The sequence below is a fragment of the Porites lutea genome, chromosome 2 (genome assembly GCF_958299795.1).
Source record: "Porites lutea chromosome 2, jaPorLute2.1, whole genome shotgun sequence".
NCBI lineage: Eukaryota > Metazoa > Cnidaria > Anthozoa > Scleractinia > Poritidae > Porites > Porites lutea.
In genome coordinates, this window is record NC_133202.1 from 40130830 (window position 1) to 40157448 (window position 26619).

The following is a 26619-nucleotide window of genomic DNA, read 5'->3' on the forward strand; positions in this document are numbered from 1 at the left end:
TTGTTTATAATGTATATTTTCGATAGGAGTGCTGTGTGCGTACATGGACGTACAACAATAAAACTTGAACTTGTTCCTATTCTTGTTCCGCGAACTGCGAGCCATGAAAAAAAATTTATTTTTGTGAAATTACAAGATAATGTTTTCTACTTAGTCCTCCTCTGGTCATCCTCGGAGACCCAGGGGCGGTCAGTCAGGTCGGGAGAAAAGGCGGGACGAAAGTTTTCAAGTACGGGCGAAAGAGCCCCTAGGGACCGACTATTACCGAACTATTTCCAAAAATTCAAGCGGATGCCGGCTGCTGATTGGGCACAAAAAATGCTTTGTTTTATTGTGCCCAATCGGCGGACAGTTCTTTTCGTGAGTTCGTACACGACGGCTATTGCCTCACCACCCTTGCCAGGTTTGTTCACCAAGCTTGTGCGTGCAAGGGAAACTTTTATTTTCTACTTTCCTAACCAGAAACGAAACTACCAATGAGTCGAAAAAAACGTTTGGGACGCTATAAGCAGGAGCAATTGAATTTGCCCCGAGAATATTCTGTTTTTGGCGGGTCACAATGTATCGTAAATTTTTAAGATGCGGCGGCGACGAGAAAGTCAGACCTGCAAAGTCAAATAAGCAGTAGCTTGACAAGGAAGAACAACAACTTTGCACGCGCATCACGCTTTTTTGTACATTTCTTTACCGTCAACTGCACGACTACCTGTGAAAATGCCTAATTTCACGTTTTGTGAAGGACGTAAACAAGCAATGACAAAATTCATTCTCTTCATGAACTTGGGTATGATTGATAGAAATTCTAGCTCCAGAAGAGTTAGCTTGCATTTGACAAAGTAAGCGAGTTGGAATAATCACGATAGAGACTGAAAAAAATATGAATTAACTTTTCTATGCGACGTTTTCGTGGCTGTCAGCGGTCGTGGTATCTTTTAAAAACTCTCTACAAATACATTTACGCAAAGACGTGGCCGATCCAAGCGTGGATACCTGTTGTAAGCTGAAGCTTGTATTTTTGGAAAAGAGCCTTTAGTTTTCGGGCAGACAGTAGTTTGAAATCAGATGGGGGTTTATATCAAACTGAAAGTTTCCTGACTGCCTGCATTTCTTTGGTGCATGAGCCAGACAAGCCGTGATCTAGAAAACAGCCGTCGTGTACTAACACACGAAAAGAACTCAGGAGATGTGTTCGCCGATTTTTGTGCCCAATCGGGAACCGGCATCTGCTTGAATCTTTTAGCCTGCGTAGCTGGCGGTATCGTGTGGGTGCGAGATTAAAGTTTTGGCGGCGGAGCCGTGTTCCAGAAAAGGGAGTAGGGACGATCCGCTCGTGACGGCTGCACCGTCAAATCTCACTCGACTATATTACAACGGCTCCGTCGCCAAATCTCACTCGACTACTACACAATACCGCCAGCTACGCAGGCTAGAATTTTTGGAAATGGTTCGGTGAGAGTCGGTCACCAGGGGCTCTCTCGCCCTTACTTGAAAACTTTCGTCTCGCCTTTTCTCCCGACCCGACTGATTGCCCCTGGGTCTCCGAGAATGTCCTCTGGTTGAACTATCGGGATTGTTGCATGCACATTTTTCCGACAATAATTAACATTCTCGAAATAGCTGTATGTAGGAAAGGTCTTTAACCTTGGTTTTGTCTTAGAATCTGTTTTAAAACATTTTGTTTTCCCTTCACATAGGAGGACCAGTGACATTGCTGGAGGGTTCACCTACAAAACCTACCAGCACAATTACAAAGTTGTCTTTTCGTGAGTTCAGAGGACTAAAAAGATCAAAGCAAACAAAAAAGCGAAAGCGATCGAAGTTGTAAAAATCCAAATGGGAGTTAGGGAGGAGCTAGATGGTCATTTGAAGAGAATCAAGGGCAGCACTCTTCCACTGGTGGTGCCCTATAACGTCTCCGCCGAAGATCAGAACTCCTGAAAGCAGCTCAAGATAAACATTCCAGGCACTTCAAACAGTTTGATCAACATCTGGACTATGCCCTTCTGTAGCCAGACCAGACTATTGTCCATACCCTGCCTGGAAGTTCTGTACCTTTCACCCTTAACAAATATAAAGACGAACTTGGAAAACCTTTTTCCAAGTTGTACTTTTGGTTGTGTGGTTCCTTGAAGAAGAGTCTGACCAGAGCAGTGAGCCAGGGCCATCATACATTTCAGAAACTATCGCCGCAACTTCAGAAGCGAAGGAAAGAGATGGCTTCTCAATAGCATCAAGCTGCCAAGTTAAGACAAGCCCGTCAACTAATGGAGCTGTAAGTAAGAATTTCTACCCCTAAGAGGAAACAGCACTTGTCGAACTTGCTTTAAGGCATTTCCCCTGGACAAAATTAAAGCACATGCAGACCTTTTTGTTGACCGCTGAGTTGACCCTGTTGGAGAGCTAGAAAGTGAAGGAGAACAAGAATTCATAGGGACAGAAGAACTATCCTGTTATGAACATGCCTCTGATGAGATTATAGCAGGGAATAACGGTAAAGACCCACTTCGATTTCATGGCTTGTCCCGAAGGTCTTCTCGCTTTCCAATATGGCGCCAGAGAGGTTTTTTGCGTGGGGAGGAGAAGAGGTGGTGAGTGCCTGGTAGGGATAAGGGGAAGTGTTTCTTTCTAAACGGAGTCTCATTTAAAGGAGTCTCGTTTCATTTCCACGGAAAAAGTTTGTTTCTATTAAAAAGGCTCATTTCTACAGCGGAGGTGTATTTCTACGGCGGAGGTGTATTTCTTCGGCGGAGGCACATTTCTACGGCGGAGGCACATTTCTACGGCGGAGATGTATTTCTACGGTAAAGGCACATTTCTACGGCGGAGGTGTATCTCTACGAAGAAAGTATGTTTCTATGAAAGAGGTCAATTTAAAAGCAATCGGCTATCACTTGTATGAAAAAGAGGAACCAACGCACGGTGCAGATGAATTTTTATGTAGAAACTGCGTTATTTTAAAATGTGAAGCTTTGGCACCAGTGGGCCAACATATCAACTTGATAATACAGTTGGAAGCGTTGCATTGTGGGATATGTGATTTATCCTCCCTTTGGTATCTCCGTCTGTATGTAACAAGCAGTTCAGCTGTTAGGGTAACCAAATACAGTCCAACCACAATATGAGATACCAATTATTATTATTAGAGATTCTAATCATTATTAATTTGTTCAAGGCAAGTTCAAGTTCAAGTTTATTAAAAGAAACAAGGTATGAATGAAATTAAACTGAAAATTAAATATTTATTAAATACGTCAAATAAATTACGCACGCGAACATAATTATCCTCCAGTATCAAAATATCTAGTAGCCGAATCTGTAGGGTATTCTTAAATTTATATTTAGGTCAGGAGCACGATCAATGCCGGGAATACTATTCCACATTTTTGCACCAATTCTTGAAAAGGAGTTTTTCATATGGTCCGTTCTCGATGCTTAATATAGAAATTTCCAGCCGCAGAAAATCGTGTATTATGACAATGTTTTTTGAAGAATAAGTAAATAAGTTGGAAACGTTTGGAGGTGTTACATTATTGAATACACCGTGCAAAATAAGGCAGATTGTTTCAAAATAAAGAAAATTAAGAGGAAGAACATTAGAAAATTTAAACAAAGGTACAGCGTGGAACCTAAAGGGTTTGAAATGAATTAATCGAAGGGCACGTTTGTGAAGAATCAAAATTTTCTTCAAATTTGTAGAAGCAGCTTGGCCCCAGATGGCTATACCATAGGACAAGTAAGGTTGGACAAATGCCTTAGTCTTGCAAGGATGTCTAATGATTGGCTGATCTTGGTAGAAATATATGTGATATGATGCGTCTAAGATAAATTTGAATCAATAAGGACACCAAGGTATCTTACCGGCGTAGGGCAGAATTCACGGAAATGTACACCCGCGAGTAGCCTGCATTGCAAACGCAATCTGACGCCAGTTAGTAACGGCTGCGAAGCAGCGCCGATATCCTTGTTCTGGGACCCATCGGACTTATCGAATTACAGGAAGTGCCCTTTGAATTTCTCTTTAACCTGATTGGCCAATTTAACAATGGCTTGTTTTAACAGGCCAATCATGGCGGGTACTCAAATCCTGGTACACAGCTGGCTTGGGATCCGGCACAAGGATTTCGGCGCTGGCTTGCCGGCGACTTGGCCAGGGGTCAATTTAATAAAACTAAAACAAGTGTAATTTACAATATTGTAGCCTTTTTTTCACACTCTTGAGCAATGGCTGCATTTGTAAATTACCCCCTAAGGTTAAGCTTCGCTTGTTGCCCAGGCTAACTTGCGTGAACAGGCATGCACTGTAGTTACTGCTTATTAAATATCATGTCTCGCAGCGTTCCTCATTGCCGGCTCTCGTCGAAGATACTGATGCTCCATAGACCATTCCATATTTTGTTTTCTTATCTTATCCTTTGCTATATTCTATTTCCTTGCAGGTGTTGTGGAAGGCCTAAATGTAATAAACGACCCTAAATGTAATAAACTCTTAAGTTGCCACTTACAGTAATTACTCGAATAAGTGCCGCCCTCAAATTAGCGCCGCATTTGGGGGGTGGGGGTTAATTAGCGCCACGGTGCTTATTCGTGCAAATACGGTACTAAGCGGTATTACTATGGTATTAAGCACGGCTCTCAAATAAGCGCCGCATTTTTGGAGAAAAAAGTTGATAAGCGCTGCGGCGCTAATTCGCGTAAATCCGGTAAACTATGCACTGTGAAACTTAACGACAAAGTAACAGTATTTTTCTAAAAAAGCAATATTAAAGCAACTGGAAAACTTTTTTCCTGTGTTTGCATAGCCTGATATAAACACTCGAGGGTTTGGGAGAATTCGGGACAGTTATGCAAACTCTCGACTTCGTCTCTGGTTTGCATAACCGTCAAGAATTCTCCCAAACCCTCGAGTGTTTATATCAGGCTATGCAAACACGGGAAAAAAGTTTTCTATGGCTTTTATAAAATAACTTTCCCGAGAGAAAAGAAAAACTCTTCGTTTAGGTTACTGATTAAAAGAGAAATTCTAACCAGTCGCGAAGTCTTGTATACGAAGCTTATAATGTACTTGTAATCAGTTCTTGTTTTGCAATAAAGATGCTTTCCAAAAAAGGGTTTTTCTCGCTTAAAATGTCAGCTTAAGCGAAAAAACATTGGTACAGCATGTTTGTAAAGATTTTCCAAGTTTCATCCGACGAGGGAATGGGTAAATAAAGTAAATTTGTCGAGTTTTCAACTCAAAAACATTTTAAAATTCGTGCTTGTGTGATTTGCGCGCGAAGAGCAAAACATCTTGACTCCACACATGTTTACATACTCTCATGCAAACACATCTCTCGGCCAATAAGAGCGCGCGCGTACTATCTTATTTAGTTATTTATACACGTTGTTATCAGCTGTGCAGTAGTCTTTAGGGCCCGTTTACATGGAGGTGGGGGACCCCACATGGGTGAGGTAACATGCGGCGGGTCACTCCACCTATCGTGTAAACGTGATCAAATCTAAATGAGAGATTATGTGAACAGGCGGGTTACCCACCAAAGCGGGTTACCCCACCTACCTTGGGTCCCCCACCTCCGTGTAAACATGACCTTAAACTTCTCGTTTTTTGTTCTTAACATTTTAGCTGATTAAATCTCTTTTCTAGGGATCCACCGTTGACAAGCAACAGGATCTTCGTCCACGGTTTTTGCAGTAAATTTCTTTAACTAAAATGAATTATAAAAACTTTTTAAGGCTTACAAGTTTTTTATTTTGTCCCTTTACAAGCAATTTATTTGTAAACGTCAAGTTACACAGCGGGCCTAAGGAAATGTACCGAAGCTTATTAAATTTTTTCTCCAAAAATCCGGCGCTTATTTGAGGGCGGAGCTTAAAACCATAGTAATACCTCTTAGCACCGTATTTACACGAATAAGCGCCGCGGCGCTTATTAAATCCCCCCAAATGTGGCGCTTATTGGAGGGCGGCGCTTATTTGAGTAATTAATGTCTTAAGAGTTTATTACATTTAGGGCAAATTGTTATTACATTTAGGACTTTATTACACTTAGGGTCGTTTACTACATTTAGGCCTTCTAAAGGTGTTATTTCTCTGTTAGAGCACAACAAAGATTATGTCATAACATTTCCAAGCACTTGTTGCAGGTACCTGCTGTCATATTAAAGAAACTGATGTATTAACCATTGTTAAACTCAGCCGCTTCCAAAATTTTGCTAGGCCTGTTTTAGTCTTTCCTGAAAAGAGTGCACTCAAAAGTTATCATGCTGTAAATCTACAAATACAATACAATTTATGTTTTTTTAACTTAACCGTAGACAATTATTCCTTTTACTAAACGGCATGAACACTGGTAATTGAAACCCCAGTACATTCTAAAGCGGAAATGCCTGAAATTTCTACCAGCTCAGTTTCCCTGAATTTGACGTAAATGCCGTCTTCGAAGAAATTTTATCCATTCAAAGATTTTCAATCTGACCAAATACAGAGGAGTTCTCGTAAAATATTTACTGCTCATCACTTTCAGGAATGCCGTTTTGAATTTGGCACTAGTTACGGGAACGACTGAGGGATTCATTTTCAAATAATCGGCAATTCATTAATAGAATCTTGTGCCGGGGTACGCTTGGCCTGCCTTGATTGTAAGATAACAGTTTCATGCACCATGGAGGCTATTTTATATCTACTTATACTTGCCTGCTTTTTCTGTTAACTTTTAGATCGATTTTAACTTTCCCCTGGGTGGAGTTAGGGGGCAAAGTTAACATCAACTGGGCTAAGACAGGTTTCAACGTTCAATCACGTTTCACACCAAGCCGTTTTATGGCGGGAAACTTCACAGCGTCACGGGTGAAGCCAAGAACACTTCAACAGGACGGGTCATCTGTAAAGATAAAGGCGAGTCGAATGGAAAAATAGAAATCAGCTTCACAAGTCATCAGGTTTGTGTTTATTTCTGTTACGCTTAATAAAAGCTTCTTTTTCCAAACTGAAACCATACAGGTGACTGAGTGCTTTGACAAATTACCTACAAGTATTTTATGTAAGAGGCTTGGGAAACACTGAATTCGTTATTTCTCCTTTAGGACGAACCAAAAATCATTGACACCAGAGAACTTCCAGTTTTTCGGAAGAGAGGTTGTCCAGAATCAACTCAAGACGAGTGTGAGTCGCGACGTTTGTGGCATAAAGTGACGCATGCACTTAAGAATGACGACATCGCGTCTGCTACGTCAGCAAAACACGAGGTGAGTTTCCTCTAGCGTATCCAAGGGTCCTTTGGGGCTCGAGTTTATTTAGCCAATCAACTTACTGAATTACGAACCTCCGATATTGAAATATAGACAACTAGAAACATATGTACTTCTTTCCACACCTAAACTCTTTTTGGGATTCTGGGTATGACTGTAAATGGCGCATACGAAATGCAGTTCTAAGTTGTGGAGGCTAATTTTACACGTTAAGAAACGAGTTCAGTAATGAGATGGGTCGTTGAATTTCCAAAGCGCTCCGAATGTCTACTGCACACTTGCAAGGCACGGCCGTCTCTTTTTCAGTCGGAGTCTTCCCGTGCTTTGCACCGATTACTTTAACGAGGGTGTGGTTTGGATAAATTCGTACTGAAGTCCACTGCAATCGGGAGGATCTTTCAGCTTCGCAAGAGGTTGTGACAAAGTAACATCGACCTAAGGGAGGATTTGTGTTCAGCGGTTTCCGTGAAAACAAGGGTTTGTGGGGGTTCCTCGCTGCGGAACGAGCAAAGAGGTACCAGAGGTAGGTCGATATCGCATGAGAGTGGGGGAAGGGGGATCAAGGGGGTCCCGCCTTCCATACCTTGCATTTCCGGCTCCCGCCCTCTTTTTTTGACTTCCTCCCTTTAGCCAACTTCTCTCCCGCCTCCCATTCCTCTCCAGTCCCCTATTCTCCCGGCCTTTCTGTCCCCTGTCCTCCCCCGCATAAGAATATATATAAGCGCTTAAACACATTTGGACGATTATATGGAAACTAAGCTTTACTTGAAATCCGTTTTAGGGTCGATTGTTATGAATATAAAACGCAAGTAAATAATGATCAATTCGCTCTGCAAAAGAATCCTCTGCGATTGAGAGCGAGAGAACGCCTGTAAACATTGTTAACAAAGGGTCGTTCCGGTATACCCTCTTATTGTCGATTATGACACGTTCTGTTATCACTCGAGCACTGGTGACATTGATGAGGAATGCGATGTGGAGGGAGAGAGACATCTCTTATCGAGTCACCCTGACATCGAAGCTACTATAAATGATGTAATCGAGCATTTCCTGTATGAGGAATCTTTTCGTGAAGAGCAGAAAAGTTGCTTGCATCTCGTTCGCCGAGGCCAGGAAGAATTCGTGATTCTTCCAACGGGCTCTCGGAGACCTTCATTTTTCTACTCTTTCCACGAATAATAAACGTAATCAAAGGAAAAGTTGGCGAGTCAACTTCCACGATCATCATCATTGCGCCTCTCGTAGCCTTAATGAAACCAAGTTCAAGTGAATTTGGAATAACAGCAACAACAGCCATAGGTTGGGGACAGGAGGAAGGCGTAGACGAAGACACGGCAATACGAAAGGAAGGCAAAAAAGAATCTTATTTGAAAGATTATTTAGCCGCAATAAAAAGATTAATACTTTAACAGAGGTCAAACAAAATCGGCACTTAACTGCATCTGGGATCAAATTCTTTCAAAACAAACCGTAGGAAATAATTGCCCAGTATGATGACTGACCTTCTAAATGTTAGACTCAGAGCGACAGAAATTAGATTTGCTTTAATAGTTAAAAGAAGGAAAACCTCTGATGTTGTTTATTGAAAGCTAACTGAAAGGTCACGTTTCACACTATCACGAGTAGCACTTTTTAGTTCATGTCACAGTTACGCGGTCGGCTGTCAAGTAAGGACCGAAAGAGCTCTGTAAGGGAATGTTTACAGTCGTTCTCTCCCCCTTTCCCCCTCTAGTCTTCCCTCGTTTTTTGTTTTCTGCGCTCTACTATCTGAACGCCTGGAACACCAGTGAATGGTGACGAATCGCAATGGACCATGGGAAGGAGAAACAAGAGAGGCGCTGGCCCTTTTTCTCCTTCCCGCCTTTCTTTGCCCGGAAATTTTCATCGAGAGAGAGAGAGACGTATGAGTACGAGGCGGGGCTGGAGATGGTGAGCGCATGGCCATGGCACGCAAAAAAATTGACTTAAATTGAAGTTTTATCTCCCATTTGAATATCACAGCTAGGTTCTCGTACAATTAAGTTAAAGTTTACAAAGACAAAATTCTGGATAAAGGAAACAATCTTCTTTTATTCAATTCCTCCCTCTGGTTTTGGACAACATTTAAAAACTCTAAAAATCCTAAAATGAACTAATTACAATCGGCTTCTCAATCGAAAACTACATAACTTCGAGACTGAAAGAAAACTCGAGCAAAATGGCCATGGACTGGGAGTTGGCTGGCCGGGTAGGCTGAGTTTTTTCAAATCTTAAGCTTTTGGATTAAATTTGAAGCTCTGCAATTTGTCGTTCAGCGCGAATCCCGTGACTCCTTTGTTTAACTTTTCATACCACTTTCCTGGTTCCAGAGTAAATTTCGTGCCTTCATAGTTGGGTTTGGTGAAGATGTCTACGGACCGGTTCTTAGAAAAAACGATAGCAGAGGAGACGCCTTGAGCTGTTCCACTTGGGAAAATACTGTTCACATCAGCGCAACTGTCTTGAAACCACTACAGAAAAAAAAAATTATAAAAAGATAGCGTTCAGATTATGTCAGTAAAGACCTCCGTGAGGTTTGGATCAGCATTAAGACTACTTTATATACAACACGGGTACAAACAGAAAAAAAAAACTAACAAACCAAGGTGGAATTCACCCCCAGGGAGTGATCCCTATAATGACCTATACGGGGAGGCTCCGCCCGAATGAGGTACCTTTTTCAGGCTTTAGGTATGTGAAAGGGTAGAAATTTTTATAGGTATGTGCCGCCCCAAAGGGTATGGTTTTTGCGCCGTTTTGGTCTGAAAACGGGTATACCCTTAATTACCTATTTTGGCCTGAACGCGGGTATGGTTTTCGAGGGAATGCATGAACATATTTGTCGTTTCAATTTCAAATGAATAAGAAAGAAAGAGTAATATGCGCATTCGAGGTGGATTTTAAGAATAAAGGTATCTGATACATGATCTCAGTTAGACCGTTAAGGTTTCTGCTTGCAAACACATATTGAAAATATTAAAAATTAACTGAACTGAAACAAGCATCATTAAAAATAAAGTTACTCATCCTATATTACTTTATTTTATACTACCGTACCTCTCAGCAGATTATTGAATCGCAAGATAATTTTTTACGAGAAAATTAGTTTCTTTTGAAAATAATGATTCCAGACCAGAGTTCACAAAACAAAGCCAGTTCAAGTAAAAAGCCACTGAAATCTCTTTTCTAACCGGCTTCAGCTGAACCTTAAAGTAAAACTGAAAAAAATCTTTGGTGTCTCACATCCACAGGTGAGAGGGAGGTTTGATCTATTTGCGTTGTTTTTAGGAACAATAAAGCAGAACAAAGAGAACATAGGTTTCCCCAGTTATTACTGAATAAGTTCATTGATTATATTCGCAGTACCTTTCTGTCTCCACCATAGAGAAAGTGTTCAAACAAAACGATTCCTCCGTCTATCAGGAACATGGAACCATTGACGCTAGTTATGTCTACGTCTTTTACTCCATGTTTTACAATCTTGAAAGTGTCTTCTGTGCCCCCTTCCTTGTCATTGTAGTTTGGATAAGTGTAGAGGACCCAGGTTCCTGCTGTAACATCGGCTTTTATGAAATTACGGCTTTTCAGTAGATTCGGTTCTGACTCTGCAAACTCGTACGTGTTTGACTGTTCATCGTACAACGTGATGGACATGGCGGATCAAAGCTGCGGAAGATAGACACGGAAATATCAAACAATGCAAATATGTTCACCATAATTGACTTTTTCATGCTAAACCGCTTTATTCCACAAGTTTTCTTGTCCAGGTTTTTCATTTTGCACTTAAGAGGCCTTGTGTGAGTGAACCTTACTGATACCGCCTTGCTTAAAAATGCCGAGAATTGAGAGGTGGAAGAGAGAAACAATTTCAATTTGTAGATTAACGTCTCCGAATCCTTTCAATTATTTGTGCGAGGTCTCGTCGCTGCAGTGGCACCCAAACTATGACGTGATTTCCAGCTATCTTTGCATAGAACATGCATAGAAGTTTACTTACCTTTGTTTGCCAAGCGTTGAATATCGAGAGTAGACTGCTTGCAGTCCACCTGTTCTCTTAAAATCTGTCTAGTTCTTATTTCATCCAGCGCGATTGCAAACCATGGCGTTGTTATTACAATAAGGGATTAAGACGAGCCGAGAAAAGACTTGTCAAGTGCCAACTTTCCAAGTGTCCGCTTAATAGTAGCCTCACGTTCATGGGGCAGGAACGCTTGACGAACCCCCTAAGAACTTCTTCGTGGGAGGCTAGCTTTAATAATAGAGGTTTGCAAAAATTGCGCAATGTTTATTAACGATTAACATTCAGCGGTTACCCAGTACTGTGATAAAGTTTCTTGTTGTTAAGGAAGGATTTGATTGTGCATAGCTGTACTATACTTTGTGCAAGACTTTTCGGTGAACTTTGATCACGGATGACAATCATGCGACCGGATATCGTCTAATCTACAGTTTATTGACAGCTACCGTAGATGCATTTATTAAATGTATGTATCTATTTTAAAATCGACTACAGTACGTATTTCAAGGACGTAATCCAATACTACTGTCAATTTAGTCCGGTGTCCGCGCCCTTAATAGAGGTCTTTAATAATAGAAACTATTTTAGTGTCTTCGTCCGTATAATAGTAGCCTGCAAACGGCAGACGTTTCTCCTCGCTCATCGCGAAACGTCCCTCAACGGCGATGAGCGAGGAGAAACTTCTGCCGTTCGCAGGCTAGTATAATAGAGGTGTCGGGTGAATAGGGATTCGTTACAAAGAGAAATATAAGACGTTACTTTCGGGACCCGGCTTAGTGTTCGCTTAATATAGAGTGTCCGCTTAATTGGGGGTCCGCTTAATAGAGGTTTCACTGTATATTACTTTGATTTGCAAAACAACTATACTCACTTCAGCTTGCACACGCACCAATGTTATCTGTAGCTTTATCTCTGACAGAAGTTGACACCGTGAAGTCTTCACTGGAACTGAACTAACTAAGATGAAAACGTTAAATTTATAATCATCGAAACGTGCCAAAAATCATAACGTATTTCCCATGCGGACATTACATAAAAGGACAGGAAATGTAGCGGTTGGCTTATCAATAACAAACTTTTCAATAAAAACCATTAATGCAGGGGATAATCGATTTAACTACCGCACGTTCGAGCAATTAAACGAGGAATTAACGACAAGAAATTACGTTTCAAAACCAACAAAAATTTTCCGTAATTTGTCCTCCCACTGACTGCGAATAATAAATATATTTAATGCTGATCGAGTTTCATAACTGTATCTGTTTTTTATTCCAACGGCGGTATTTTAGAGTTCCTCATTTATATTTAGGACCTAGAAATGTAGTACATTTAACTTGATTAAGACAAGACAAGATGATTTATTAAACTCAGCTCAGTTTTACATGACATAAGGCCTAAATTTACATAGGCGTCTAAACACAGTACAACTAAGGAATACAAGAAAAATGGTAACAACAAAATGGAGAGCGAGTTGGGATCATCCAAATAGCAAAGGCTAATCTGGTGGATGACCTCTGCATTAAAATACAATTACAGACAGAATACAGAATATATAGAAATATTTTTTATAAAAGTATTTCTTCATGCGCTAAGGCAGATAATTAATTAGAATAACAATTGAGGATAGAGTTCTTAAGGGCTTTACGAAATATTCTATTAATTATTCGACCATTAATTTTAATTCAGTGTGGTAGTCTCATCAACTTGTTTCTCTTAGTTTTAAAAATCTGATGAGGCCGCTCGGTTCATGGTACTGCACAAACTGTAAGCACCTTTGTGGCTGTAAAACTGATAAATTAGTATCACCGGCAAAGATAATGTTTTATAAATTGACTCCTTATTCATTCTGATTCTTCGAAAACTTTTTATATAACACATTTTTTGTTTTCCTTGAATTTAGGATTTCTTTTGTTATCCAAGGTACTCTCTGCCCGTTTTCACTTTTCTTTTTACTGGGTCTCATTAATGGTACGTTTTTGTTCAACAACTGCAGATAATTTGGTGTAAAAGTGATCTTAAAACCGTTTTACCGTACACATCAATATTCAATCTTCACCTTCCAATGCAAGTCTTGGCAGAGGTAATTTAGCATATTATCATCAATTAACCTAAATTTGTTTTTTGTTACCCTTTGGACATTTTAGCTTTTGCAAGTTACCCATTGTTACGAACACTTGTAAGTGATCCGAAAGATCTCACGGTAAAAAGGACAGGGGCACCCAACGGCAATTTTCGGGAAAATATCTGTTCGGAAGACGATTTGAGATCTAGAATTTTCGGAGCATTTGTTGTAAAATTTCTTGCTTGCCTGCCTCTCCTAGGATTTTCGAACATCTACAAAATGGCATAATTACTCATTTTTAACGGATTTTGACCCTAAAAAAGGCCATCTAGAATTTTCGGGAGCCTTTTCCTGGCTGAAATTTTCGAGAAGGTAAGTTTTTATCCCTATAATTTTCAGATCACTAGATTTTCAGCTAGGAAATCCGAACAGATGAAAAGTTTTTAGGGGATAAAAATATGCCTATATCTACCGTTTGAATACTAAAATACGTTCAACAATGTTATGTTAAGTGGTTTTGAACTATATTCTCGTTGGGTGCCCCTGAAAGGATACCACATTTATAATTCTCTTCTATTTTGTTTACAAATACACTCAATCAGGGTCGCATTAGTATTGGTTATTCTTGGTGGCCTTGTGATTCGATTATGGGTAAAGTGATGAAGTTATGAATATATGAAAATCATATATGTGAACTGCGGAGTGAAGAATTAAATGAAGGAAGATCATCACAGGTTATATACGCAACTTTTGCAGCTGCGAAAAGAATGCCTGAAAAAAAAATTCAGGCTTGTACAAGATTCAAACCCTTAACCTCTGCGGTACTGGTGCAGCGCTCTTCGAATTAATTACCGGTAAGCTGCACCGGTATCACAGAGGTCAAGGGATCGAATCCCACTCATGTCCAGCTTCGCACGTACATGTAGCAGCAAAAATTGCGATTTTTCGTGTGTTGCGAAAAATCGCAAGTCTGACGATTTTTCGCGTCTTTGTGATGTTCATAATCACTAAGCCAGACCGAGTTGTGGAGTTAAACAAAATTTGCGAAAATTGCTAAAAATCGCAAGTTTGACGATTTTTTGCGTTACTTGCGATTTCTCGCAGGTCTGTTCACTCTTCTCGTGTTCGTGATCACTTAAAAAAGCCGTTTGCCGATTTTACCAACTTTTCTTTAAGTCCAAAAAGTTTCTGCTTTACCTGCCAGTTTGGCATTTCCCTGTCAGCGCAATTAAAGCATATCTACACGCAAAAGCCAACGCAGCCAATCTTTAAATAAAGGTTTGTTATCTAAAGGTTCGAGATATATTTGTGAGATTCCATTGTATTTCAAGTTTCATGTTATGCCTTCTTTAAATTACGAGTTTTGAACAAGGGATCAACATCGTTAATGTATTTTTCAAGTGGTCAAAGTTATTTATTCACATTACATCTTAAATACAGCATCATTCACTTCAATGTAACAACTATTTTCACCAGTACATCTAAAATATGTGGTCGTTTCGCCCTAAAATGGATTCGCCCGGACTTCGATTCGACCGATGACAAACAACCAAGACCGCTTATACTTAGCCTTTTTGCATGGATTATTTTGCCGCCACTACTTAAATAGGTCAAGCGTTCTGCACGATCTTAGAAATCTAGACGATTGCTTCGTCGATCTTGAACATATTTTGTATAAAGTCATCACTGCAAAATGTTGTTGATCACTATTTGCTGTCACTTTCATTTTGATGCTTATTCCTTGACAAATCAACGTCGGGCAATCTAGTTTACAAGTAATATACCTCGGGTCTTATATGCTCATGAATCCCAACAATAACACTATACGGCATATAGGGACTGTGCAATAATTATCAGGAGAGGGGGAGGGGGAGGGGGAGGGGGGGGGGGGGGGGGTCCTAAAATGAGCTTCACCAAAGGAAAAATTAGATAGGTCCCCCCTCCAGCAGCGTCAAGATTAGCTCTGACCCCCCCCTCACGTTCTCTCAAAATTATGATGTGCCCCGCCTCTCTAACCCGTACCTGTATAATTTTTCGGTCTTTGGGAGGTGAACCCATTGATGATAACTATGAAACAGAAGCATGTGGCATCCCTCAGCTAGTAACTGTAGACCTAGAAACCCTCTCGCTGTTTAAATCAAGAACAGACCTGCCATGTCTGCGGGACCCCTTAAATGCCAAATGTTTTATTGGCAAAGCTCACAACGTGGTTTGTGACTTCTGTGCATAAACGATTGTTTCAATCTATCATATGTTGACATTCTAAATAAGTTAAAGCATGTGTTTATGTTGATGCAATATTTAGACATTATGGATAGTCAAAGGCCTTGGCATCTGTCTATTTGGAAAATGTTTATTTATTCATTATGGAATTTGTGAAATTTAATTAAGACCCCCCCTCAACTTACTTGAGAAATCTAATGTAGAGCCCCCCCTCCTTTCCATTATTTTAACTTAAGGCCCTCCCTCTGGTTTTAGGCCCCCCCTCCTGATAATTATTGCACAGTCCCATACTTCGTTCTTTATCCACCAACCCCAGCTAAGCCTTCTTAATTCGAATCAGCCATTCTGGTTTAATTTACAGTAGTCGGCGACTTCGGGACTGCCTCCGAAGAATAAAAACATTTTTACACCTAGTCCATTTCCAACTTACTTCATTGGGGACTATGGACGGCGAACATAGCTAGGTCGGTTGCGGGTTCCATTAAATCTGACTGAGACACCGAAAAATGGTCATAGTTAAACCTGATTGCTTTAACTTGCTTACCCACGTGAATTTAGAAGCAAGCCTTCACTCATTACTGTCATTTGAATGGGCCCTCACTCGCTCAAAAAATTCATTGCGACAAAATATTGTTTTCTCATACTCGGAGATGATACCAGTTTCTTTCTTTCTTTCTTTCTTTTTTTTTTTTCGTTTTTATGTTATGTTATGTTATTTATTTTGCTATTATAAATTTTTGCAAAAATTGTTTTCTATCTATTGTTCTTTTTATTATTATTATTATTTATTATTATTATTATAAATATTATTATTTAATTAATTAATTATTTTTTCATAAAAAAATATTTTAATTTTTCATGTTCCGGGATGTTTCGGGATGTTCCGGAATGTTCCGGGTTTTATCGACGCCCGTTTGTATCAGGCCCAATTTTAGCGGTAGCCGTTAGAGAGAATAGCGACTTTAAGATTCGCTTCGGCATAGCTCTGCTACGGCTGTTGTAACCGGAAAGGGCTAGGGCGACTACGCGGTCTCCTGCCAAAGTTCAAAATGGTTAAGTTACGCTCGGTACGGCAACGTCACAACCGAAACAAATGTAAACAAACTCGGACGACAGGACTAGTTTTCCCATCTAGGTTTTGGTTGATTTCTCTTCAATGGTTTCGTTTAAAGAAATAACAGACCTTGCTCTGCTTTCTTATGGCATGAATTTTATAAACGATGCTGAATTTATGTTGTTATATAATTCGTATAGCTCAGAAAACCTTTATTTGCCGTTTCATTTGTATCCCGAGTTCGACCTTCAAAATTTCAACGAAGATGAATGTCTTACAGAATTTCATTTCAAGAAAGCTGACATCTCAAGGCTTGTACGAGTGAAGAGCTTAAAAGGTTGTTAGCAGAGTATAGCATATCCTGGAAATATAACGTGGCATTAGCACCCTGGTGGTGTGGATTCTTTGAACGTCTCGTTAAGTCAACAAAGCGCTGTCTGAAAAAGAGTTTAGGAACAGCTCGAGTCACTTATGAAGAACTGCTTACAATCATTGTCGAGACCGAAGGAATCCTAAATTCAAGACCTCTGCGGCTTATGTGAGTGATGAAATGCGAGATCCTCTTACACCGTCGCAACTTGTTATTGGTCGTCGCTTGTTGAGTTCACACGGAAGCGCTAAACATTACCAAGTGCGGGATATCACACTGTGCGCGATCTTTCAAGACGTGAGAAGTACTTGAATACTGTACTTTCACATTTTTGGAAACGTTGGCAGAAGGAATACTTAACAGAATTACGTGTTCATCACAATTGCAATTCGAGTAACAGGAAGCCAACGATTAAGGTCGGAGATGTTGTTTGCGTCTACAAGGACAAAGCGCCGAGACATCTTTGGAGTATGGGAGTCGTCAAATCTCTCATTACGGGACGAGATGGTTACCACAGAGGAGCTGTTGTAAGAGTGCGTAGTGGAGATCGAGTCGTGGAAATGACAAGACCCGTAACTGAATAGGCTTTACCCTGTAGAAGTCGAATCACAAGTGCGGGAAGAGCGTCAGAACAGAAACACTGATTTCCCCACTACCTTCGTGGGAAATGCCGAACAGGAACATGTTAGTAGACATTAACATTAAGTTAAAGAACGGCGAACTCTTTTCCTTTCATTTGTTATATGATTCGTTTCGTTCTTGATTGTTCTGTGTCAATCAAGGCGGGGAGTGTGTTAGAAATTATTGCGTCATTGTGGCGGGAAAAGTCGTCACATGATCTTAAAACTGAGCTTTGCACGAGAAACTTAGAACTGTGTAGTGGTTCAGAGTCGTGGAGCTGATCAAGTGTGTGGATTGAGTGTAGATCATCGAATTTTTTACGCGAATTGATGTTGGTCAATCCTTTACGTGTAGAACAGAGTACAGAATGCTAAAATATGAACATGTGAAGAAATATACTTTAATGGAGTGAAGAATTAAAGCTACAGAGAACTGATTGTATCACACAACATTTGGTTACAGAGGGTATTGTATGATTTTGTAACAAAAGAAAATAAAATTTAAACCAAAGATAAAATTCAGCCACAACATATTGATTCTCATCTCTCCGGTCTAGTACTAGTACTAAAAGATGGGTAGAGATCTTCCTCCTTCTCAGGTGCTTCGTATTTATTTCACATAGAGGCGAACGTGAAACGCCAGTGACTGGTGACGAATCGCAATGGACCATAGGAAGGAGGAGCTAGAGAAGTGCTCGCCCTTTTTCTCCTTCTCGCCTTTCTTTGCGCGCAGATTTTCATCGAAAGAGAGAGACGCCTGGGTACGAGGCAAAAAGTTTCATCTCCCATTTGAATGTCACAGCCAGTTTCCCGTACAATTAAGTTAAAGTGTACAAAGACAAAATGCTGGATAAAGGAAACAATCTTCATTTATTCAATTCTTCCCTCTGGTTTTGACAACATTTTAGAACTCTTAAAATCCTAAAGTGTACTAATTACAATCGGCTTCTCAATCAAAAACTACATCACTTTGAGACTAAAAGAAAACTCGAGCAAAATGGACTGTGGCTGGCCGGGCAGGTTGGGTTTTTCAACTCTTACGCCTTTAGATAAATTTGAAGCTCAGCCATTTGTCGTTCTGTCCCGCCTGGTGGTCGTCCGTGAACTTCACCTTTTCACACCACTCTCCTGGTTGCATAGTATATTTCTTGCCTCCAAAATTGGCCTCGGTGAACAAAACTACGGACCGGTTCTTAGACAACAAGATAGCAGAGGAGACGCCTGATTTTTTGTCGTCTTCTCCTTCCTCTGTTTCTACTGGGAATAATCCGGTCAGATCTTCCTGATTGTCTTGAAACCACTACAAGAAAATAATAATAACAAGAACGTTCTTAGTAGCGTTGAGTCTCGCTTGTTTGGAGATGAGTTTTAATGTCAAAGGCCCCGGTGCCGTTACTACTTTTTCGTTTGGAATACAAAACGAGTGTTGTATGTCATAATGTATACACTCAAAAAGTAAAAATTGCAAGGAGAGACAGGCTGCACATCTTAGCCTCAAACCGGTGTGAAACCTTTGAAAACCTTCTACATATTGATATTGTTCCATTGAGGAGTACTCTTTCAGGGATTCTACACTCGAAAAATCGAACGATGATTTTTATCGGTATCAGGGGCCCCTGACTCTGTCAGTATAAATATAAATAGCTTCTTTGTACCGGACCAAGATACGACTCAGTACAGTACATGTTCAGCACAGGAAAAAAGTGTAAGTTGAACAGAACCTTATACAACACACAGTAAATTTAGTTCGCGCGTATTCCTGCTGAATTTGTTGTCCGTTTTATAAGATATCAATATCGCATGAAAGTAATGACATTTTCCATAGCTGCAGTGCTTAGTATCTACTTTCAATATCTCCGTTCAGTCTCAGAGTACAATGTTTAGAGTTGTACACAGCATGCATTTTACATAGATAGATAGATAGATAGATAGATAGATAGATAGATAGATAGATAGATAGATAGATAGATAGATAGATAGATAGATAGATAGATAGATAAATAGATAGGTAGGTAGGTAGGTGGGTAGGTAAGAACCTTAGTTTATGTCACGATAAAAAGATCAGCATTGCTGGTGGGGTCGTGCATACAACAATTACAAGAAAAATAAGAAGTATTGAAAGCAAATGTACACTTAAAAATTAAAAACTGTTAAAAGTTTTTCTTGTATTACAGTATCACCAGGATAAAGCGTTTCATTTTCCCGGAAAATTTCACTTTCTCGTCAAAACAATCACTGACTCAGACCACAGGGAGCCCACACGATCTGTTTATAGTAAATGTACTGGATTTACCGTTTGCTTCACCTATAGCGATATATAGCTAACTATGTATATAAATCAATGATAAATAAACGTTAAATTACTTTACCTGTGGTATATAGTCGTCCTTTTATCTCAAAAGTGGTTTTTTGAGCGATTTTGAAGGAGTTTGATTTCGCCGTTGACTGTTCCTTATAATAGAAGGACAAGGGTGGAATCCATGTTTTGAAAGGGCTCCAGTGCCGGAGCGATTTTCCCCGAAAAAATCGCATTGCTCCGCTCTCAAACCCCATACCAAAAATGTCGAAAGATTCACGTTTCTCCTCGTACCTTCCAATCGAAAATCCATCCAAACAGCCCGGAGCTAGCCGTCGAAGAAAATTAAAATCCCACAGTATTCGAGCGGCGGGAATGCGTAGCAAGATTCATCCGTGCAAGCCAGAAACCGTCCCGCTGATTGCCTCTTTTTGATTGGATGTCGTTAAACAACAAACGCTTACCAAGTCTTCTTCATCAGTTATTATTTAACCATTTGGTTAACGACATTTTCGACATTTTTGCTACGGGGTTTGAGAGCGGAGCAATGCGATTTTTTGGGGGAAAATTGCTCCGGCACTGGAGCCCTTTCAAAACATGGATTCCACCCTTGTCCCTCTATTATAAGGAACAGTCAACGGTGAATTCAAACTCCTTCAAAATCGCTCAAAAAACCACTTTTGAGGTAAAGGACGACTATATACCACAGGCAAGGTAATTCAGCGTTTATTTATCATTGATTTATATACATAGTTAGCGACATACCGCTATAGAACATTTACCATAAAATAACAATCGGCTACACAAACAGATTGTGCGGGCTCCCTGTGCTCAGACAGACTCGGATTAGTTTACTTGAATTTAGCGTTCAGTACAGCCAACGGGGTTATGTTCTGTGAAATTTATCTACAGTCTGCGGCCCACATCATCACTGATCCACTATTTATTTATTTCTTTTATTTTCAAGTTCTTTTAAACCGATCCTTGATCCCTGATTTCTCGATCCTCGATCCTCGATCCTGATTTTCCAGTAAACCTTGAAGTTTTGGTCATTAAGATTATTCTTTTTTTTTTCGACCACTGAAGTGACAGTTATTCCAAAATAATCAACGCTTTCAAGCCATAGAATTCTTGGACCAACCCGTTCCGGAAAAGCTCGATATGGGATTTCTATTAACTATGGACATGAAGTGCTGCAAGTAGAGTGTGCGGTTAGTCAAGTTCAAAGCTACCCGTGACACGTTAGGGTGGATTTCCACTGATGCGTTTTTGGCTCCGCACGTTAACGCACGTAAATTTTAATCACGTAAATCAAATAGAGGTAAGACATAAAGTATTGAGATTAAACGTCAAATTAAGCGAGTTTCTACTTTTACGCTTACACAATTGTACGTGCAGCCTTTCATACATTGCCTTTATTTTATTTGCGAACGCAAATTTTACGCACGTGCGCACGTAAAAATTACGTGACAGTGGATACTTCATATCTCAAGTATTTATGAAGTGCAACACGACTTCACATCGTAACAACTGCGAAAATCTATCAATTTAATACATAAAACAAAGTGAATCTATTTAACCGTACATTTCCTGTAATTGCGACAATATTCTGAGAAACGTAACGCCTTAAAAAGCCACAAAATCCTGAGGATTTCCACGGTATAATATTTTCTCATCCTGCTTGGGGATGTGCCTGCATGTCGTGCATAATTACACGAAAATCAAAGGCCTCCATTCGAGGAAAATTACGTCATTGCCAAACTTACATGCGTCATTTCAGTCATGGCCGAAATAAACTGCATTCTCATCACGAGACTCATTTCCATACAATGAAAGTCGTCACGATTCTTATCCCCAGTTTCCACGGTCTTCGCTAGGAACGCGGGGCCTACAAACTAGGTCCCACCGAAAAAAAAAAAAAAAAAAAGGTTCGCATTTTAAGAGTCTCGCTTTTCTAAAGCAAGCGAGACTAATAATAAAAAGGTAACACTCAGATTATGTCAGTAAAGATGATAGTGAGGTTTGGATCAGCATTAGACTTCTCTTCTCAAAGGGTCTAAACGTTTAGACCCAAGCCATATTTAGAAGGAATTACAATTTGAGACAATTTGCCCCGAAATGCTAATTTTTGGCAAGTAGGTGTTTTGGACATTGTTCTTTCTGAATATCTTGACAAATCCTATAAATTCCCAAATTTTTTTTATGACGTCATCACTTTAGAACTCTATTTCTATGGTTATGACATTTTCCGAAAACTTTGCGAAAAACGTTATAGTGATTTGGCTTAAGCACTGACTCTAAGTGGTTAACTTTAATTTACTTATAGGTTTGTCACTATAAATAATGTAAAACGAACGCCTCATTTTCTGATGAATCCACTGTGGTGTAGTGGAATAGGCGATAGAGTTCGGTTTCTAAGACCGCGGGTTAGGATCCTGCTAATGCCACAGTCAATTTCCCTTTTCACTTCCCAAAAAATAATTGAGGGGACTTAGACTTAAGGTTAATTTCCACTGACGCGTTTTTGGCTACGCACGTGTTAACCAGGGGAACGCACGTAAATTTTAATCGCGTAAACAAAAAATAAGACAAGATATAAAGGGCCAGTTATTTAAACGGAGTTTAGCCAGTGTTTAACAAAACCGCCGTTGTAAACCATTTACAGTTTCCCGAACGCTTTTATATAAACACGATTTATCGTGAACAGTTTCATGAAAGCATATGGCGTAGATTAGAAAAGCATTTGTCTTCTTAAAATGACCCACTATGGACGAGATTTAAAAGTCCAAAGATTTCCTAAACCGCGGTCTAAGTTAGACTTCGTTTAAATATCCGACCCAAAGTGTTGAGATTAAACGTGAAGTTGAGCGAGGTTTAACTTTTACGCTTACGAGCGACCGTTCATGCGTTGCCTTTATCTTATTTGCGCACGTGAAATTTACGCACGTAAAAGATTACGCGACAATGGAAATCAACCCTTAGAGAAAGACTAGAAGTATAGGTAATAGCATGATTTGTAGTGATATTTGGCATAAATACCACGAGTGATATTTCGAAATTGTTTTTCGTAAATTCACGAGCCGTTAGGCGAGTGAAATTTGAGACAATTTTGAAATACCACGAGTGGAATTTATGCAAAATATCATGTACAAATCATGCTATTATTTGTTTGTACTATTACCCGCGAAAGGTTTGTAATTTTCACATGTAGGTATTTCAAATTAAGCTGAAATACCACTGCTCTAAGCCAATCAAATTGCAGAAATTTCTTATGTAGTAGTATAAGAGTAGAAAGAGTAGAGACTTAGGAAATTCACGTAAGTGTAATTAAGAGGGGAGGTTCTGGAGGATGGAATCTAATGCTGACCGGTCAACGACTAGGCTCGATTACCAGTAGCCTCCCACGCAGGCGTCTTTAGGGGAGCTCGTCTTTCATCCCTCCCCACAAGAAAGACGAGCTTCCCTAAAAACGCCTGCATGGGAGACTAGATTACCAGCCGTTGTTCGGGAAAATGAGCCCGCACTCATCCCCAGACCGGACCCGGGAGATGGCGGAAATGGAGACAAGTCAACGATGTGTTTCCAGAATTTCCCACGAACGCCTTGCGCGCACGCTGAAAAATTTACCGGGGCCACCTTGCGCGCCAAGTTTCTTCAAATCGAGAAGATTTCGCATATTACCAATGCAACGAAAAAGCGGTGGAGTCTCCCCGTATAAAACATTGGTGAGTAACGCCCCCGGGGAATTCACTTTATTACTTCGCGGATATGTCAGTCGTGAAATATTAGCTCGTTTCAGAGTAGTGTAGCAGCTGCTCGTAAGGTCTCTCCTAATTGGTCGCGGGAAACAATGACATGTCATTCTTTCTATTGTTTTAGTATTGTTTGGAGTAAGGGAAACGCGCCATTGGTGACTTCTCTTCCAAACAGCGGCTACATCTGTTCCGGGGTGGTGGGAGGGGTAATGGCAAACGTTTTAGTTCGAAGTTTGCCGCCCACTTCTGAGAAAGCCCAGGGATTTTACGCCAACGTGGTGATTTATTAACGTGTGTTATCATCCCCGAGCGGGGGGGGGGGGGGGGTACTCCCTTATATGGCCTTTACGGGGATGTGCCACTGGACAGGGTATAGTTTTCGTCCTCTCTGTCCTAAAAAGGGTATATAATTTTGCACGACTGTCCTAAACAGGGTATACAATTACGCGCAAGTCTGTCCTGAACAGTGTGCATGATTTGTGCGAGTCTGTTCTAATTATAAACAGGATGTTTCATGCACGATCGATTTCGTCTTAGTGTAAGTGACCTAACCCGAACTAAAACCCTGAATTTGTGTAGCTAAAAGTATCTGATACATGATTTCAGCTAGGCTGATAAGGCTTTTGTTTGCAAACACATATTGATATTAAAAATTGAAGAACTAAAATAAGCATGTTAAAATTAAGTTATTTCATAATTGTACCTCTCTGAGCAGATTACTGAATTGCAAGATAATTTTTTTACGAGAAAAGTAGTTTCTTTTGAAAATAATGATTCCAGACCAGAGTTGACAAAACAAAGCCTGTTCAAATCAAAAGCCATTGAAATCTCTATTCTAACTGGCTTCAGCTGAATCTGAAGTAAAAAAAAAAAATCTTTGGTGTCTCATAATTGTTCTCATAGGCCTTTGATATATTTGCGTTGTTTTTATTATAAACAGTTAAGCAGAACAAAGAGAACATAGGTTTCCCCAGTTATTACTGAATAAGTTCACTAATTATATTCGTAGTACCTTCCTCTCTCCACGATAGCCAAAGTCTTTAAACAAAATGAGTTCGGGATTTTCTACCAGGAACACGGAGCCATTAACGCCACTTATGGTTACGTGTTTTTCAACAACTCTTACTGTCTTCACTAAAGGGCCATGGTAGTCTTGGCGCTCGTAGAAGATCCAGTTTCCTGCTTTAACATCGGCTATTGTGAATTTCCCGTCTTTGAGAAGATTCGCTCGTGACTGTGTAAACGTGACCCCTTTTCCTTCTGTAAATGACTTTTCGTCCTCGTACAACGTGATGGACATGGCGGATCAAACTGCAGCAGATAGACACGGAAATATCAAACAATGCAATGATTTTTACCAATTACCTTAAAAATGCCAAGAAGTGAGAGGTCGAAGAAAGAAACAGTTTCCATTTGTAGATTAACGTCTCCGAATCACTTCTTTATCAATATAATAATTATTATTTATGCGAGGCCTCGTCCCTGCAGTGGTACCCAAACTATAGACGACTAATTTCCTCCAATCTTTGCAGAGAGGTTTACTTACCTCTGTTTGCGAAGCGTTGAATCTGGAGAGAAAACCTTTCTAGATGTCTATAAAGACACTTGCTACTATTTGTAATAATTCATAGACCAGAGACCAGCACAGTGAATGTCATTCGCTTGCTTTTATTTTATCGCTTTAAGCCTCCAAAAAAGAAATGCTTCAATTTAACTCACCAGGGATTATCAAAACAGACTAAAGAAGGCTTATACGTGTTCAAAATCAGGGCTAAAGGAGTTATGTTTTTAAAAAATATCCTCGGTGCGCTTAGCTATTGTCCATACCTATTGACCCTACGGATTACCCTTTGTTATAGGGACGTGCCATTCGGTCTGCGTTCAGCCACTATCACTGCCAACGCACGATCAAAAGCGATGTTCATTCCACCGGTGAAACCTACCGTATTAATTCTCATCTAACTTGCACTACTTTCAGTGTTATCTAGTACATGATTTTCAATGTCGCCTTTGTAATCTACAATACATTGGGGGAAACAATACGTCGCCTCAAAGACGGCGCGCTACAATGAGCACAGCAATTACATCCATACAGAAGCTTCTGAACATTTTCTTTGTAGTAACAACCATATGCTTTTGATCCCTATAAATTAAAAAAACCGGGTTTCTTCCTGTTCTTGCCCGGTTTAGAGCATTGGGTGATTGTGAGTCCTGCGCAAGTCTTGCGTAGCAGGTCAGAGTTGTCGCAATTTTTTTTATTCCCGCGAAACTCGCGTCATTTGACTACAGACCTGACGATTAAATTTGCTTTAGCCTGCGTAACAAGCGTTTCTGTGCGGTTTAGGAGCAAAGAACGAGGAACATAGAGTCAAAGACCGCGCGAAAAATGGCGCAAGTAAAGAAAAGAAGTAGTTTGGCCTTTTCTCCGTTCATGGAGGAATAGCAAAGAGGCTGTGCTGTTGCAATCTATAATGAAGGACAAAAGAGTTGAGACACTTCCGTATTATGGCCCCTTTTGCATAGTGGACATACCTATTCCCTTCCCCTGTCTACCCCAACCCCTTTCCCCCAAAATCAATGTTGTATTTTGGACCCTCAAGTCTTTCTTTTACTTCAGACAACGTTGATTCGGGGAGTGAGTGGATTTACGGCGTTTATAAGGAATGAAAAAATAAATGAATTAAATGTTTGACAAAAGCACCCGTTTTAAACAAGTGTGTCAACTATTTTTGTCCCTGATTTTAGCTAAACAGAGGTTTGCAAAAATTGCGTAATGTTTGTTAACGGTTAACATTCAACGGTTACCCTGTAGTGTGATAAAGTTTCATTGTGAAGAGCTGTACTATATTTTGTGCAAGACTTTTCGGTGAACTTTGATCACGGATGACAATCATGCGACCGGATATCGTCTAATCTACAGTTTATTGACAGCTAAATGCATTTATTAAATGGATGTATC

At 40.1% G+C, this 26619-nt stretch overlaps 2 protein-coding genes across 6 annotated transcripts in view; both read right to left on the reverse strand.

The window, feature by feature from the left end:
* Positions 1-9294: 9294 nt before the first annotated feature.
* Positions 9295-26619, reverse strand: part of LOC140928609 (uncharacterized) — a 105407-nt gene continuing 88082 nt past the window's right edge. For 4 of the 5 annotated variants that reach the window (XM_073378386.1, XM_073378385.1, XM_073378384.1 and 1 more), the window contains 2 exons: positions 10629-10928; positions 9295-9733 (listed from right to left, as the gene is read on the reverse strand). In XM_073378386.1, coding sequence (XP_073234487.1) covers positions 9494-9733; positions 10629-10916 — 528 coding nt within the window. In that variant the 5' untranslated portion in view covers positions 10917-10928 and the 3' untranslated portion in view covers positions 9295-9493. Of the gene's footprint in view, positions 9734-10628; positions 10929-25206; positions 25371-26619 lie in introns of those variants that run through there. The other variant, XM_073378387.1, reaches the window with a different exon arrangement.
* LOC140928606 (uncharacterized) lies at positions 18461-25007 on the reverse strand. Its single transcript, XM_073378380.1, has 2 exons — positions 24673-25007; positions 18461-18909 (listed from the first exon to the last, which is right to left on the reverse strand). Exons 1-2 carry the CDS (start codon positions 24958-24960, stop codon positions 18655-18657), a joined length of 543 nt encoding a protein of 180 aa, XP_073234481.1. The 5' UTR covers positions 24961-25007; the 3' UTR covers positions 18461-18654.